Source organism: Lactuca virosa, chromosome 9, assembly GCF_052849685.1.
Source record: "Lactuca virosa cultivar CGN04683 chromosome 9, Lactuca_virosa_CGN04683_v6, whole genome shotgun sequence".
In the NCBI taxonomy this organism is placed as follows: domain Eukaryota; kingdom Viridiplantae; phylum Streptophyta; class Magnoliopsida; order Asterales; family Asteraceae; genus Lactuca; species Lactuca virosa.
The window spans coordinates 78,553,389-78,569,724 of record NC_136434.1 but is presented as its reverse complement, the minus strand read 5'-3'; the positions used below and the strand labels follow the sequence as shown (position 1 = coordinate 78,569,724).

The 16,336-nt window shown below is 42.3% G+C and overlaps 1 protein-coding gene across 1 annotated transcript; it reads right to left on the bottom strand.

Moving 5' to 3' along the window:
- Positions 1-499: 499 nt before the first annotated feature.
- Positions 500-1,384, bottom strand: LOC145139411 (uncharacterized). The gene is made up of 2 exons (XM_079073243.1): positions 1,016-1,384; positions 500-826 (listed from the first exon to the last, which is right to left on the bottom strand). Exons 1-2 carry the CDS (start codon positions 1,382-1,384, stop codon positions 500-502), a joined length of 696 nt encoding a protein of 231 aa, XP_078929369.1.
- Between the last annotated feature and the right edge of the window lie 14,952 nt (positions 1,385-16,336).

Here is a 16,336-nt window from a genome sequence, read left to right as displayed (position 1 = left end):
CGTGATATAACAACAAAATTAGGGTGTTTAGGATTAAATTTGAAAATCATTTTCTTATTTATTAACTTTTAAAAAAGTTATTACGTCTAAAAAAACGTTTGAGGAGCTAATAAATATTTTTAAAAATAGCCCCCACCCCCACCCACACACACAACAAGTAAAAAATTTTATTATGACGTGGATGGAATGTTTGAGAGAGGGGTGTGAAGGTGTTATTTGATATTGCTAATTAAGTAGGGTAATTGTCATAAAAACACAAAAATGTCTTTTGGATTTAACTGGTCCCTCGTTAAGTTGTTGGTCAATTTAGACCATTAAAATGAAAAATAACTTGCTAAAAGGAAAAATGGGAGGCTTATAGCCGTTTTCAAGGTAAGTAACAATTTAGACAGGTATGATTTGGATTAATGAGGACACACAATTTTTTTTTTGAACAGCAGCAAAACTTCATTAAGGAACAGGCTAGCTAGAGGCTAGCAAAAAAACATACAAAAGAAAATTAAGGCATTAGTGGATTGCGCATCCAATCAATCCGACTAACACAAGCCTTAGAGTTCTGAAAGGAAAACCAACGAAAAGACAAATCAACAATAGTATCAAACAAAAGATGCTTTTTAAACTTATTAGGGCTAAAAATGACACCATTCCTATACGACCAAATAACCCATAAAGTCACCATACAAACCGCCTCCAAGATAGGACGTTTCCTACGAATAACCACCGACGAATCAATCCAATCTAGCATCTCTGTAACACCAGGGTCAATTGGAAACGAAATGTCAAGCCAAATCCCAATTCTTCTCCAAAGCTGACAAGCCATCTCACACTGAAAAAAAAAAGATGAGAAGTACTTTCTTCAACAGACTGACAAACTGGGCAAAGAATAGATTCCATCTCTACGCCTCTATCCACTAAAGCCGATCGAACAGGGATTCTATTTAGCCTCAATCTCCACAAAAAAAATATTAACTTTAATTGGAACACTCCGATTCCATCTAGTCCTCACTCCACTAACCGGAAGAGAAAACGAATCAATATGTCTTCTCATGGACTTAACAGAGAACACCCCACTTGGATCAAGGCTCCAGGACCACCTGTCAGGAGTGTAAGACAACTGAATAGGAGTCAAAATCTGCATAAAACTCTGTAACTGCTCAGCTTCAGCTCCACCTCTAATGTCACGTCTCCAAGAGAAATTCCACCCACTAGAATCCCAGAAATTTGAGACCAACCCATCTTTCACCAAAGATAGCGAATACAACCTAGGAAATTGAGTTTTAAACAACACGCCTCCATACCAAACATCTTCCCAAAACCGAGCCAAAGACCCATCACCAACAACAATCGAAATTGAGTCTGAAGTTAAAACATCCTGACTTTCCATCTTCTTAATACAATCCACAATTCTCTTCCAAACTCCCATACCTCCTGAGGAACGCGCATTATGCACCAAGGCCCCAGACTCACCATGTAACCCCTTAATAAGCCTCGCCCATAAAGATGAGGACTCATGAAGGAACCGTCACTTCCATTTAACAAGAAGAGGCCGATTAAACGCATCCAAACTACCGACATCTAAACCACCATTATCCCTAGAATTAAGGATAATGTCCCACTTGACCCAATGAATACGTCTTTGAGCTTCCTCCATACCCCAAAAAAAACGAGCCCTAAGAGACTCCAATAAATGGCAAACTGTAACCGGCATACGAAATAAAGAAAAGTAATATATCCCAAGACTCCCCAAAACAGACTTAATCAGAGTTAAACGACCACCTATGGAAAGCATTTTAACTTTCCAATTAGAAAGTCTCTTGCGAAACCTATCCATAATCACATCCCAGCTATTTACACGACTCATAGAACCGCCCATCGGAATTCCAAGATAAGAAAAAGGAAGCTTAGCTGCAGCACATCCCGTAATAGAAGCAAGAGAAGTAACTTCAGACGGATTAACACCAACACCCAACAAACTAGATTTAAAAAGATTAATCTTTAAGCCCGAAACCAAATAAAAACATCAAAGAACGGTAATAAGATTTCGAATATTGCCCTCCTCCCATTTACCCAAAAACAAAGCATCATCAGCATAAAAGAGATGAGAAATCTCTAAATTGGCCTCTTCAATCTTAACCCCACGAAAATATCCAGAATCAACCGCGTCCTCCATAGCTACATGAAGACCCTCCATAGCAATAAGAAACAAAAAAGGGGAAATTTGATCGCCTTGTCGTAAACCTTTAAACGGCTGGAACTCTTCAGTTGGGCTACCATTAACAAGGATCGATGATCTAGCATTTTTTTAATAAACCATGAATCCAAGACCGCCACCTATCACCAAAAGCCATAAATCCCATAATTTGATCCAAGTAATCCCAACTAACGGAGTCATACGCTTTCTCAAAATCAACTTTAAAAATAAGGAATTTCTTATTTTTCTTTTCCCCCAAGAAATCATCTCACTAACCATAAGAGGCCCATCTAAAATTTGTCGACCTTTAAGAAAAGCCGACTGCTCCACACTGATAACATCAGGAAGCACCACTGCCAACCGTTTTGCTAAAATTTTAGCAATAATTTTAAATTGCATTCCAATAAGGCTAATAGGACGGAAGTCTTTCACTAGTAACGGGTTTTCAACCTTGGGGATAAGAGTAATGAACGAAGAATTACAACCCACAGGAATAATTGGTTTATACCAAAATTCGAGCACAAACCCAATCACATCATCCCCCAAGATATCCCAATAATGTTTAAGAAACTAAAAAGAAAAGCCATCTGGACCTCGGGCTCTATCCCCACCACAATCCCAAACCGCCTCCTTAATTTCTTCAACAGTAAAAAGTCTCTCTAATCCCAAAGCATTCTCCAAAGTAATAGAAGAAAACCGATCACTTCTTACCGCCATCCGAATATCATCAAACGGTTGAAACTTAGAAGAGTAAAAATCATAAAATTCTTTTTATATAGCCATCAGATCCGTAACCCAATCCCCATTAACCGATACCCCACGAATTAACATCTGACGTCTTCTTTTCTTCAACATACCATGAAAAAAACAAGTATTCTCATCACCTTCAATAGACCATTTCACCTTAGCTTTCTTAACCAAATCTGACACCTCCTGACTTTCGATAGAAGCCAAAGACCCAAGAACCTATTTTCGTTCATTACATATTTGAGTAGAGATATCACCACTATCAATCCTCATGTCAATATCATGCAACCGAGACTTTAGATCATTCTTCTGCTGTTCACGGATCTCCTTAGTCTGTGCAATCCACTCCCAAATCCTATTCTTAATAAACTTAAGTTTATTTTTGAACACAACAAATTTACTCCAGCTTTGATTCACCTCAAACTCTGAAACACTTGCTCGGATCATCTCATCAAAGCCATCCAACAACATCCACGAATTAAAAAATCTAAAAGGAGGAGGACCATAAGCAACCTTAACTTCATGCAACAAAATAGGACTATGGTCAGACCACAACCGATCTAACACTGCCACCTGTAAACCCTGAAACCGGTCAGAAACACCCTCAGAAACCAAAAAACGATCTAGCTTACTAAGCTTGACATTAGAAGAGTCAACCCTAGTAAATTTCTTCCCAATCATAGGCACATCCACACCCCCCACATCATCTATAAAATTATTAAAATCCTCAGCAGAAGAAGAGCAAAAAACGGAACCAAATCTCTCCTCAGCACTCCTAACCACATTAAAATCACTAAAAATGACATAATTACCCCCATATCTGGTAATAAAAGAAGAAATATAATTCCAAAGCATTCTTTTCTCTATGTTATCTTGAGGCGCATAAACATTCACCATGCAACATTCGATATTAAATGGGACCCAAATGCCTCGAACAATAACCACATTACTAGTACAAACAATACTAATTTAATTTTTTAAATATATTTGGATCCCAAATCGATAAAATACCCCCGGATCTCCCACGCGCACTACTAAAAGCAAAATCAAAACTACAATTCCCCCACATACTTCTAACTTTGAATAGATCCAACTGGGTCATTCTAGTTTCTTGTAACCCCAAAAACGACACACCATTTTGAACACACAAAGACTTCACCCAGTTCCTCTTATGAGAAGAGCGGGTGCTACATATATTCAACGACATGCAATTCATTAAATAACTTGAATCACACCAATACTAGCCAAAATTTGTTTCACCTTATCTTTGTTACCCTCCATATTGTACCCAAGCAACCTTCCCATTTCAACATACTGATTCATAATATCCGAAATATCTTTAATATTATCCGGGACTCTTTTTTTCAATAATCTCGAAGAACCATGAGAACTAGCAGAATTAGACTTCATTTTAATGGTCCCAGGATTGAGCTCTACATCACGTCTGAAACCTGGTGGTTGCGAAAGAGACTCATTTGAACCATTATCTTCACATAACCCTTGCTTAGCTTCCACCGTAGAGCCTGCCATTGTAGCATTAGGAGTATCCGGTGCTGTTCCAGAACCAACAGCACCTCTCTGATCACCGCTAACATCAATCGGACCACCCACGGGAGCATCTAATGGTACCGAGTTGTAACTCCTCTTGTGCTCATCAGATTTTAACGGCTCTGTTTGAAAAAATCGTCCTTTCCGATCTACAAAGCCTACCCCCTGTTATTACCACACTCTTGTTCAATGTCAAATGAATTATCATTTTCCAGATCAATAAACTTAAGTTTACCCTTAGGTGTCATTTCTCCTTCTTCTTCAGCTACATCTTCATCAAAATCATTAACTTCCTTTTCCGAATCACTTGCTAAAGAAGGAATATCATAATTTAAAGCATCTTCATTACATAGAATATCTGGTTCCCAATTTGACAATTCTTTAACCACCACAGTATAATTAATTCCTTGAGCCTCCAAAGACAATTTTTCCTGAATTAATGAAGATTGAGCTGTTTCGATACAAACTCTTTTAATTGCCAATGGAGCTTGATTATCATCATCCAAAAAGCACACTTCACCCCAAATACCTGCTACCTTATTCACTGCATTATCATTCCATGCACAACATAGTAATCCAAGTATTTCAATCCAAACAACCCTCTCTACAATTGTAAATCCATTAACCACTGGCCTGAAATTAGAGAAAAAAGCGTGAATAGAAGACGACTTCTTAAACTTAGAGCACACCAAATCTGAATCAAACTCCACATAAACCCAATCACCACCCAAATATTTTATCTGTAAGTCATGGAACCCTTCCTCTTTCAACAAAACTAATAATTTCGGAATCAACCTAACACTTCTTACTTGACAAAATACTGATGGTTTTACAGCTAATTCATTAATAATATCCTTACCCTCAAGAATAATCGACTTCTCAGCTTTATTCGGTTTTACAACATCACCCTTAACAACATTAGCATAAGTTACTTTCTGGGTATTATTGCTACCGGCACCAACAGTATGCACATGCACATGTGACTCCCCATGCACACGATTGTTCTCCCTTCCAAACTTTGCCAAAGAAACAAAAACATGAAAACTGCCAATCCAGAGATCCCGAAGTTTCAATTCAAGCTGTTTCTCATCCTGTACTTTAAGAAATCTAACAAATGCAATCCTTTTCCCAGACTTGGACAATTTCCGGGCTATATAAACATCTGAAACCCTCCCATACTTTTCACATATGGACCAAAGTTGCTTATTATCCATGTCAGAAGGAAAATTAGTGAGGAAGAAAGGTGTAGATACCTTATCAATATTCCAGCGACCCTTTTTGTTATTGGCAATTTTCCATTCCCACGTATCCTTGCGACTCATCGGCACTACCCAGAATGAAGATTTGAAATATACTAGCAAGAAGCCCTACCAGGAGACCGAAGCAAAAAATCGACAGCCAAAACCAGTGAAACCCTAATTTATGTGGTCTGAGAATTTCGATAATTCCTGAATTTATACGATCAAATAGGAGCTTCGGATTAATGAGGACACACAATTGCCCCGTGTATTATAGATAATATATAATTTATGTGGTCTGAGAATTTTAATAATTCCTGAATTTATACGATTAAATAGGAGCTTCCTCACAGTCTTTTGCCATAATTCTTGCTTTATGTCTTTCTTCTCAAATGTTTCAAAAATTGAATAGCTAGTCAAACATTCATAGGAATGCCATTGTTCAAAGCGTATCTCCACATTGCCATCTTGAAACCCTAATTCATTTAATATATCTACCGGGTATGAAAAAACGCGACTTTCTTTGGCTTTGAATGATATCGTTGACCTTAGGATTTGACTAGTACATTATCTTTTGTCGTCACTCGATGTAGCCATTTTAGGGTCGAAATAATATTCCATCCATAGATCTAGGAAATATTAGCATGCATGAGAATACACATGTATAAATTTATGGTGCATAAAAGATTTGGTTTGTGTATACTGACCATGGAGATCGTCGCTAGAACTTTCAGTATTCGATGCTTGATGACTTTGTCTTCCTAAAACATGGGTTCGAGAACTGGATTTGGAATATGGTGATAAGCTTCAATCTTGCTCTTGTGATGTTCTTTGGCGTCACCATGAAAAGATTCACCATCCTCAATTCTTGCATTTTTATTAGAACTTACAACGAAGGGAGTTGCTGAATTTGAACTGGATGATTCTTCTTGGTGTCCGTATTCATAATTTTCACCAGTTTCCCAGAACTTGGTTTCATATCAGTCGTAGTCATTTTCACATACTTTATGATCAAATTGAACGGTTCAAACATTTGAAGATTGGTAATTTAGTAGCATATTCATATTTCAAACCTTCATTGCAGTTAATACCAATCGAACTTCCAAATCTAGATACTGATTTTGTATTGTTCAAAAAAAACATTTCACCAACTTTACAACTTTGACCACTGGATTGACGTTCTTGATAAACTCTGGTCATTTTGAATTTCTCGAATAGTTGTTTCTTGGCTTCCCGGACAAAAGTGGTCAACATTAAGCATGTCACTATGTGGATAGAACTGAGTTGTCCAATTGGACAATATGGATCGTACTATTTGGTTCGAGTATTCTAATTTTTTGGATTGGTTTTCAGCAAAACTGAATTATTATTTTGGATTGGATTGGTTTTGATTTATAAAAATAAAACCTAATAGTCCAAAAAAATTAACGATTTATTATTTATTTATATGAAGTATTTTTAATTGTAATGAAAAACGTATAATATATATTTGTTAAAATCTAATTAGGATAAGCGGTGTATTTAACAATATATGTAAGTTATAAAAATATAATATATCAAGAATATACTTTTTATGGTAAAAAATATGGTTAAAATGAATTAGGGTTGAAGATAAAACATTATTTACCCCATTTTATTTACTCCATTTTTTGGATGAAAAAATAAAGATGAATTGCAGATGGTCTTAATATGTATTTTTAATATCAAAATAATTTTGTCTATAGAATATTAAACCATAATATATTTTTCTTTGTAATTGTTTATAAATTTTAGTCAAAACCATTTAATAAAATTTATTTGGTTTCTTTTATAGAGTGGACTAACACTCAAGTTATATATATATATATATATATATATATATATATATATATATATATATATGTGTGTGTGTGTGTGTGTGTGTGTGTGTGTGTGTGTGTGTGTGTGTGTGTGTGTGTGTGCGCGCGCGCTCGTGCAAGGCAGCGGCGATAAATTGTTTTTTGGGCAAATAGTTTCTTACAGGAAAATAATTATTAGATTTTATTATTAGTTATTATGTAATAAAATACTACACTTTTAAATAAAATATTTATGTTTATACATTATACTTATATTGCATGTTTATACTATTGATGTAATTAATTAATATTAGTTTTTAGTTTAAGAAATGTAAACAAATTTATATACATGAATTTAATATTTTAAAATTTTCATTTTGCTCCAAATTGAATTTCTTAATTACTTTCATTAATTCAAGTCTTCAAATTTTCGGCAACTATTAATGAATTATTTATGCATAATTGATTTGTACAAAAAGCTTTGTAACTTATACCTCTTAAAATTCAAAATATAACAAATATGTTTTATAATATAGTATAAGATATATATATATATATATATATATATATACACACACACACACACACACACTGTAGCACCCGCTTCCTGATATGTATTTTATTTTAGTAATTTTGCATTTTTGGCCTGCGACTCGGCGAGTTGAAGGCCCAACTCGCCGAGTAGAAGCGGGATGAGACGCGGGATTTAAGTGATGGACTCGTCGAGTCGAGTCCCGGACTCGACGAGTAGACTCTGTCTGGACAAAACCCTAAACTGAGGGTTTGCACCCTATTTAAACAACCTTATACAGCCTCCATCGTCCCTTATGCTACCAGAAACCCTCTATAGAAAACCCTAGCCGTTGTTGAAGCAATCTAAGTCATTTTGGTGGATTTTGGTGTTGGTGGTCTTAAGAAGGAAGGAGAAGAGCTTGAGGAAACAAGAGGATACCAGAGGGGTTCGAGTTTGTGCTTCATTTTCAGTCCTCAGAAGGTATAAAGTTGCTAACTTGCTTGTTCATTTGCTAGATCCCATTTTGTGGAGATTTAGGGCTTTTATAAGCCAGTTTAGGTAGTCAACCATGAATGCAAGCATGGTTGGGGACAAGGCTTCGGATCTAGGTCCTTTGAGGGGTCACAAGGCAGAAAGTGGGTGCTTTTCCACCCAAGGAAGACTCCATGCAACCCAAGAGCTTGTTTTAGGACCTTTTGGACTCAAAGTCCCATGCATGCACGTAAAGTTTTGTAACTTTACGTGCTAGAACGATTGTTGGAGCCTATATCTATCATTTGGTCATGAGTTGTACATCAGAAATCGAGGATTTAGGGTGTGGACGTGACCAACTCGGCGAGTCCATTCTTGGGACTCGACGAGTCCAAGGCTTTGAGTCCCATATCTGTTGAGGGTCAAAAGAACTCAGTTGGGTGTTAGTAGGGTTGTAGCAGGACAGAAAGAGTGACCCAATGCATTGGACTTCATTTTAGACCTGGAGTTCATGGGACTCGATGAGTGCTAGAACAGACTCGGCGAGTCCAAGGCAATCTCCCAACCCTTAAAGATGAACTCGACGAGTTGTTCATACAACTCGGCGAGTCGAGGACAGGACGTGTTCTTAGGATGAAGACGGGCTCGACAAGTGTTCATACCGCTCGGCGAGTCGGATGAAGGTTCATCTGAGGTTGTGTTAGAAGGAGAACTCGTCGAGTCATCGCTAAACTCGACGAGTAGGAACGTGGAGGAGGACAGTTGAAGAGGTAGGGACTCAACGAGTTGACGACCCAAATCGGCGAGTCGGGTCAATCGGAAGTTGACTTTGACTTTGACTTGGACTTGGTCTGGGGTAAAATAATCATTTTACCCTAATGGGTAGATACCAGATTCTGATTAAGTGTTTTGTGGGGAATATAGCCGGAGGATTTCCGGAGCAGCAGCAGTCAGAGATTCCCCCGCACAGATTATCAGCAACTACTCGTTTGAGGTGAGTTTCCTTCCAGTAGGAACGGGTCTAAGGCACCAAGGTCGGCCCGTATAGATGATACGTTAGTATTGGAGTGTGGGCAGAGCCCGTATCTCATAGTTGAGCTTGATTATGATATATGCTTGTACGATAGAATTGTTTATACTCGTTGTCTGTGTGATACTTGTATGTTATGGTTTAGTAGCTGAGTGTGGGTGAGGCCCGTATCTCAGAGATAGTGGAGTGTGGGCGAGGCCCGTATCTCCCAGATAGTGGAGTGTGGGCGAGGCCCGTATCTCCCAGCTAGCGGCGTGTGGGCGAGGCCCGTATCTCCTAGATGTTCATTATATGTGTATGGTATGTGGTATTATGGGGGAGCTCACTAAGCTTTTGTGCTTACGGTTTTCAGTTTTGTTTCAGGTACCTCTTCTTCGAAGGGGAAGGAGCCGGCGCGGTAGCTGCATATCATACACACACCCCAGATTCCGCACTATGAGTTTCCTTGGGATTATGCTCTGACATTATCACTATTTACGATTTGGATTTTCAGACATTATTTTATGAGATGTTATGATTTTACAATGTTTTTCCTCCGAATGTTTTAATTAAAGTAATTTATAAAAATGAAATTTTTGGGCGTGAAAATTGGGCTGTTACAAGTTGGTATCAGAGCCCTGGTTTGAGGGATTCGGACGCACCTTCGGGAGTGTCTGGACTCAAATCGAGGGACTAAAAGATTTTTACAAAAGAAAATGATTTTTCTAAAAGTTAAGATAAAGAGTTATGAAAAAGAACAAAGTGTGTGATGTGCGCGACCGACCGAGCTCAAGTAAGTATTCCCCAAAGTACCCATACAAGTTTATGTTATGATTATCAGTTTCAGTTTCAGTAGAACAACATGCTAGATTAGGACTAAGGATCTAGGAAGGATGCCTTATGTGCCTATTGTATGAGTATCATCTTTATGAGAACTGCATGCTAGTTAGGGCTTAAGATCTAGGAAGGATGCTTTATGTGCCTGTTATATACATACCAGCTTATTAAGAACTGCATGCTAGTACATATTAGTCAGTATGATAGCCAGAGTAGTATATACTTGATTATGTGTACTCAACACCCGAATGCTGCTTGCTTCGTGCTTTTAGGAGTTCTAGTTGTCTTTCACTAACTAGTAAACGAATATGTTAAGTTACATATTGCAAGGACCAAATAATTTCAGAAGGTTGGGTCTAGCTCTGTTTCGCAGCTCTTGTTTGAGTCCAACCGTTGTAGGGTAGGATCTCTCATTCGAAGAATTATCTAGTCTGAGTAGTATGTAATAGTATTCGCGAGCTAGTTAGGGGAAGAAAGCAGGGACTTCTTATGCATCTGATGGCGGAGAGTGGGTTGGCGATTACCTAGGGCAAGCCTAGGACGAGATTAGCATGAGATCAGCAGTAGTAGTAGTAGAAGGGACTTGGTGGAGTCGAGACAGTTCTTGAGGAAAGTACGGATAGATGTGGAAGGTAGTATGGGCCCGTACTACTGAAAGCAGAGGATCCGTACTTGAATCGAGGAAGGCTGAGGCAAGACCAGGGAACTTGTGATGGGTGAGATCCCTCTAGATGTATCAGTATCACTAACGGTTGTCGTTATGTATTGCAGAATGGTGGTACTGCGTTCGAGGCCAGCATTTGGCAGTTCAGGAGAGGGATCGGGTTCGGGCTCAGGTTCCGAACCAGTGGATGAGAGGCTACGCGAGTTTATCGCGTCCGAGATCACTAGAGGCATCCTTGATGCGACCCCGGTCATCTTTGGGTCGATCAAGGAAGGGATTGTCGAGCTGATGGAGGATCGCCTCCGGGCATTCAGGAGCGACATGGCGACCAGCCAGTCGGGATCACGCACACTGTCCTTTAAGGACTTCAGGGGCAGTGGTGCGCCGGATTTCCATGGGGCGAAGGACCCCATTATGGCCAGACGGTGGATTGCAGACATTGGGTCTGCACAGTTGACCAGCTTCTGCCATGAGGGTTCGAAGGTGAGATATGCAGCAGGATGTTTGAGAGACAGAGCCAGAGATTGGTGGGAGTCGATCGGTGACTCCCTGGGAGCCTCAGCTATTGAGGCTATGACATGGTCGGACTTTGTGACTCGGTTCAGAGTGGAGTTTGCACCAGCAGTGGAGCTCCAGCAGTTGGCGAGGGAGTTCTTAGATATGAGACAGACTACTGAGACTGTGGCGGAGATCACCGCCAAGTTCCGGGAGAGGGCGTTGCTAGTGCCCCAGTATGCGGGAGATGAGGACATGAGGAGGACCCGCTACCATGACATGCTGCGAGCTGACATTCGGGAGCATGTTAGTTTTTCAGCTTGCCCTATCCTGGATTCCATGATTGCCAGGGCAAGGGAGAGGGAGATTGATCTGGAGCACATCCAGAAGAGGAAGGTAGAGGAGGGGCATGTAACTGGGGCTTCGGGGAAGAAGCCCAAGGGATCAGATGGTAGGCCGAAAGGCCAGCCGGGACCGGGCCGCTGCAAGAAATGCGGCAGGTCTCGTGAGGGAGCGTGCAGGATGGGATCGTATGGCTGCTACAAGTGCGGCAAGACGGGGCATTTCAGCAGGGATTATACCGCCCCTGCAACCACTTTTCAGACATCAGAGTTGTTGTGTTTCCACTGCAACCAGAGGGGCCACAAGAAGGCCAATTACCCCCAGTTGACAGCAGCAGCAGCGCCAGTGAAGGCGCCAGCTCCAGCGACCCTGCGGATTACTGATGGCCGGCAGGGCAAGGCGGAGGCTCCAGTGGTGAGGAGTCGGGCCTTCCAGTTGACTACCGAGGAGGCACGCGCCGCACCCGATGTGGTGACGGGTATGATTCTTTCCCTCTGATTTATTTATATGATGTTTATGATATTGATATGTGCTCTGTTTAGGATCGTTCCATGTGAACGGTATCCCAGTGCAGGTATTGTTTGATTCGGGTGCTACCCGATCGTTTGTTTCTCTTGCACTCAGCAAGAGGTTTCCCGGGTCTTCGGGCATGTTGGATTGTCCTCTGGAGGTAGAGATTGCCGATGATCGATCGGTGCAAGCATCGGCGGTATTCCGAGATTGTGTGCTGAGATTATTCGAGGAGCGCTACCTGGTGGATCTGGTTCCCATACCTTTACGGGGGAACAAGGTTATTATCGGCATGGATTGGCTAAGCCCCAATGGGGCGGTGATCGACTGCGCGCAGCAGTTGGTGCGGATCAGGACCCCATATGGGGGAGAGCTGGTGATTCAGGGCGAGAGGCCACAGCGAGGACCAGCTTTATGTTCGGCGGCGAGGGCTAGGCATTACCTTCAGCAGGGTTGCGCAGGATATGTCGCATATGTCATGGACACCCGAGAGGCGGGTAAGACGTCAGTGAGCGATGTTCCGGTGGTGCGAGACTACGCAGATGTGTTCCCGGAGGAGCTTCCTGGGATTCCCCCGGAGCGTCAGGTGGAGTTCAGGATCGATTTGGTTCCTGGTGCGGCCCCGATTGCCAAGGCGCCGTACCGGTTGGCTCTTCCCGAGATGCAGGAGTTGTCTACGCAGCTGCAGGAGCTGCTAGACAAGGGATTTATCAGCTGCAGGGAGCATCTTGGTTTTCCACTCCAGAGGATTTACGACCTCTTTGACCAGTAGTTCACCTTGGGGAGCCCCGATCCTGTTTGTCAAGAAGAAGGATGGGTCGCACCGTATGTGCATAGACTACCGGGAGCTAAACAAGGTAACGGTGAAGAACCGTTACCCACTCCAGAGGATTTACGACCTCTTTGACCAGCTGCAGGGAGCATCTTGGTTTTCCAAGATTGATTTGCGCTCAGGTTACCATCAGATGAGGGTCAGAGAGGAGGATGTGCAGAAGACGGCGTTTCGGACTCGCTATGGTCATTACGAGTTCGTGGTGATTCCCTTCGGGCTCACCAATGCTCCTGCCGCGTTCATGGATCTCATGAACCGCGTATGTAGACCGATGCTGGATCGGTCCGTGATAGTATTTGTTGATGACATCTTGGTCTATTCCAAGACGCAGGAGCAGCATGAGGAATATCTGCGAGAGGTTTTGGATACTCTGAGGAGGGAGAGCTTGTACGCCAAGTTCTCCAAGTGTGAGTTCTGGTTGCGAGGTGCAGTTTCTTGGGCACCTTGTCAATTAGAACGGGATTCTAGTCGACCCGGCCAAGGTGGAGGCCGTAATGAGATGGGAGGTTCCGAAATCTCCATCTGAGATTCGGAGTTTCCTGGGATTGGCCGGCTACTATCGGAGATTCATCCAGGATTTCTCCAAGATAGCCGTGCCATTGACTCGGCTAACGAAGAAGGTCGTAGTCTTCCGTTGGGGGCCTGAGCAGCAGGCCGCATTCGAGACCCTGAGGCAGAGATTGTGTGAGGCGCCGATCTTGGCCCTGCCAGAGGGCGTAGAGGATTTTGTGGTATACTGCGACGCATCTATTTCGGGTTTAGGCACGGTTTTGATGTAGAGGGGGCACGTTATTGCCTACGCTTCGAGGTAGCTGAAGCCTCACGAGGCAAATTACCCGACGCATGATTTGGAGCTGGGGGATGTTGTATTCGCCCTCAAGATTTGGCGTCATTACCTATATGGGGTCCGTTGTACCATTTACATGGACCATAAGAGCCTGAGGTATCTCATGGACCAGCCAAATCTAAATATGAGGCAGGGTCGGTGGCTTGACGTGGTAAAGGATTATGATTGTGAGATCCTCTACCACCCGGGGAAGGCCAGCGTGGTGGCCGATGCGCTTAGCCGCAAGGCGGCGCCGATCAGAGATATCTGCATGCGGATGATAGTAGTGACCCCGTTATTGGAGCAGATCCGAGAGGCCCAACATGAGGCTATGAAGGAGGAACATCGGAAGAGTGAGCGTATAGTGGGTCAGGTTTCCTCCTTCGACTATGACAACAGGGGATTATTGACATTACACCGCAGGGTGTGGGTTCCATACCTCGGAGGTGTGCGTCAGGTTTTGATGGAGGAGGCGCACAAATCCCGATTCTCCATTCATCCCGGGGCGACGAAGATGTATAGGGATCTTCGTCTTGATTATTGGTGGCCCTGCATGAAGCGGGATGTAGCATGGTATGTGGAGCGGTGCTTGACCTGCAGGAAGGTCAAGGCCGAGCACCAGAGGCCACACAGCAAGATGCAGCCGTTGGATATTCCACTGTGGAAGTGGGAAGATATTACTATGGATTTCATCACCAAGCTTCCCGGGACCGCGCGGGGAGTGGATTCCATATGGGTCATCGTGGATCGGTTGACCAAGAGTGCCCATTTTATTCCAATCCAGGAGAGCATATCGGCCGAGAAGCTGGCCGATATTTATATTCGAGAGGTGGTGGCTCGTCACGGGGTGCCGGTCTCCGTGATTTCTGACAGGGATGTTCGGTTCACATCTAGGTTTTGGAAGAAATTCCACGACGAGTTGGGTACTCGTCTGCATTTCAGCACCGCCTTTCACCCGCAGACGGATGGCCAGAGCGAGCGGACCATCCAGACTCTGGAAGATATGCTGCGGGCGTGTGTGTTAGATTTTGGTGGTAGTTGGGATACTTACCTTCCGTTGGCTGAGTTCTCCTACAACAACAGCTACCACGCGAGTATTGACCGTCCTCCCTTTGAGATGTTATACGGGAGGAAGTGTAGGACCCCGTTATGCTGGGGCGAGGTTGGCCATAGGGTCATGGGGAGCACCGAGGTGGTGCTCAAGACGACAGAAAGAATTCAGCAGGTCAGGAGCAGACTTCAGACTGCACAGAGTCGGCAGAAAAGTTATGCCGATAAGCGTCGTTCAGACCTGGAGTTCCAGGTCGTTCATACTGCACAGACTTCAGACTCGTGCATGTGTATGCATTGGCATGTATGTCGAGCGGGGCTCGATGACGGGCGAGGCCCGATGACTGTATTGTATGCTATTTAGTAGGATTATGTGTTCGTATGTTTAGTGGGTGGGGCCCGAAGGTTTTTCGGTATGCTATTACTTGTTATACTTGCATGTTTGTAAGCTGGGCGGGGCCCGTTATGCGAGTTTGGGCGAGGCCCATTACACTCATTGGGCGGGGCCCGTTGATTGACAGATTTGTATATCGAGTGAGGCCCGATTCCAGGCGAGGCCCGCTGATGGATGGGGCCCATTATTTGTTTATTAGGTATAGTATGTGTTATTTTGGGGGACTCACTATGTTTGGTGCTTACGGTTTTCGTTTTATGTTTCAGGTACTTTTAGTTTGAAAGGGAAGAGCCCGGGATGATTGCAATACACACACCACCGTTTTCCGCATTTTGTAAGGTACTCTCATATATATATATATATATATATATATATATATATATATATATATATATATATATATATAGGTTTTGCTCCACCTTGGATTCTATGATGTTTTATTAATTTAAAAATGAAAATTTTGGTTTTATTTTTGGGACGTTACAAGTTGGTATCTGAGCCTTAGTTTGAGGGATTCGGACATACTCGCGGGTGTGTCTGAACTCAAACCAAGGATTTGGTAAGTTTTTTTTTTTAAAAAAAAGAAAGAAATGTTTTAAAAAAAGGGTTTTCTAATACAAGAAAGGGTGGGGTGCATGCAATCGACCGAGCTCAAGTAAGTTTTCTCAAGATACTCATACATGTTATTTGATAGGATTTGAATTGTGAATCTTAGAATCACATGCTAGTTAGGGCTAAGGATCTGCTTAGTATTTGCATTTTAGAATGCTAGGAGAGATGCAATTGTATGCCTATTGTATGAGCTTGTAAACTTGCATGCTACTACTGACCAGTCGGTGATAGGATGGCAT

Coding starts and splice junctions, on each gene's coding strand:
- LOC145139411 (XM_079073243.1), bottom strand. CDS start 1,384: ATGGAAAGTCAGGATGTTTTAACTTCAGACTCAATTTCGATTGTTGTT. Junction 827..1,015: donor TTGATTCGTTTTCTCTTCCG/GTTAGTGGAGTG, acceptor TTTTTTTTTCAG/TGTGAGATGGCTTGTCAGCT.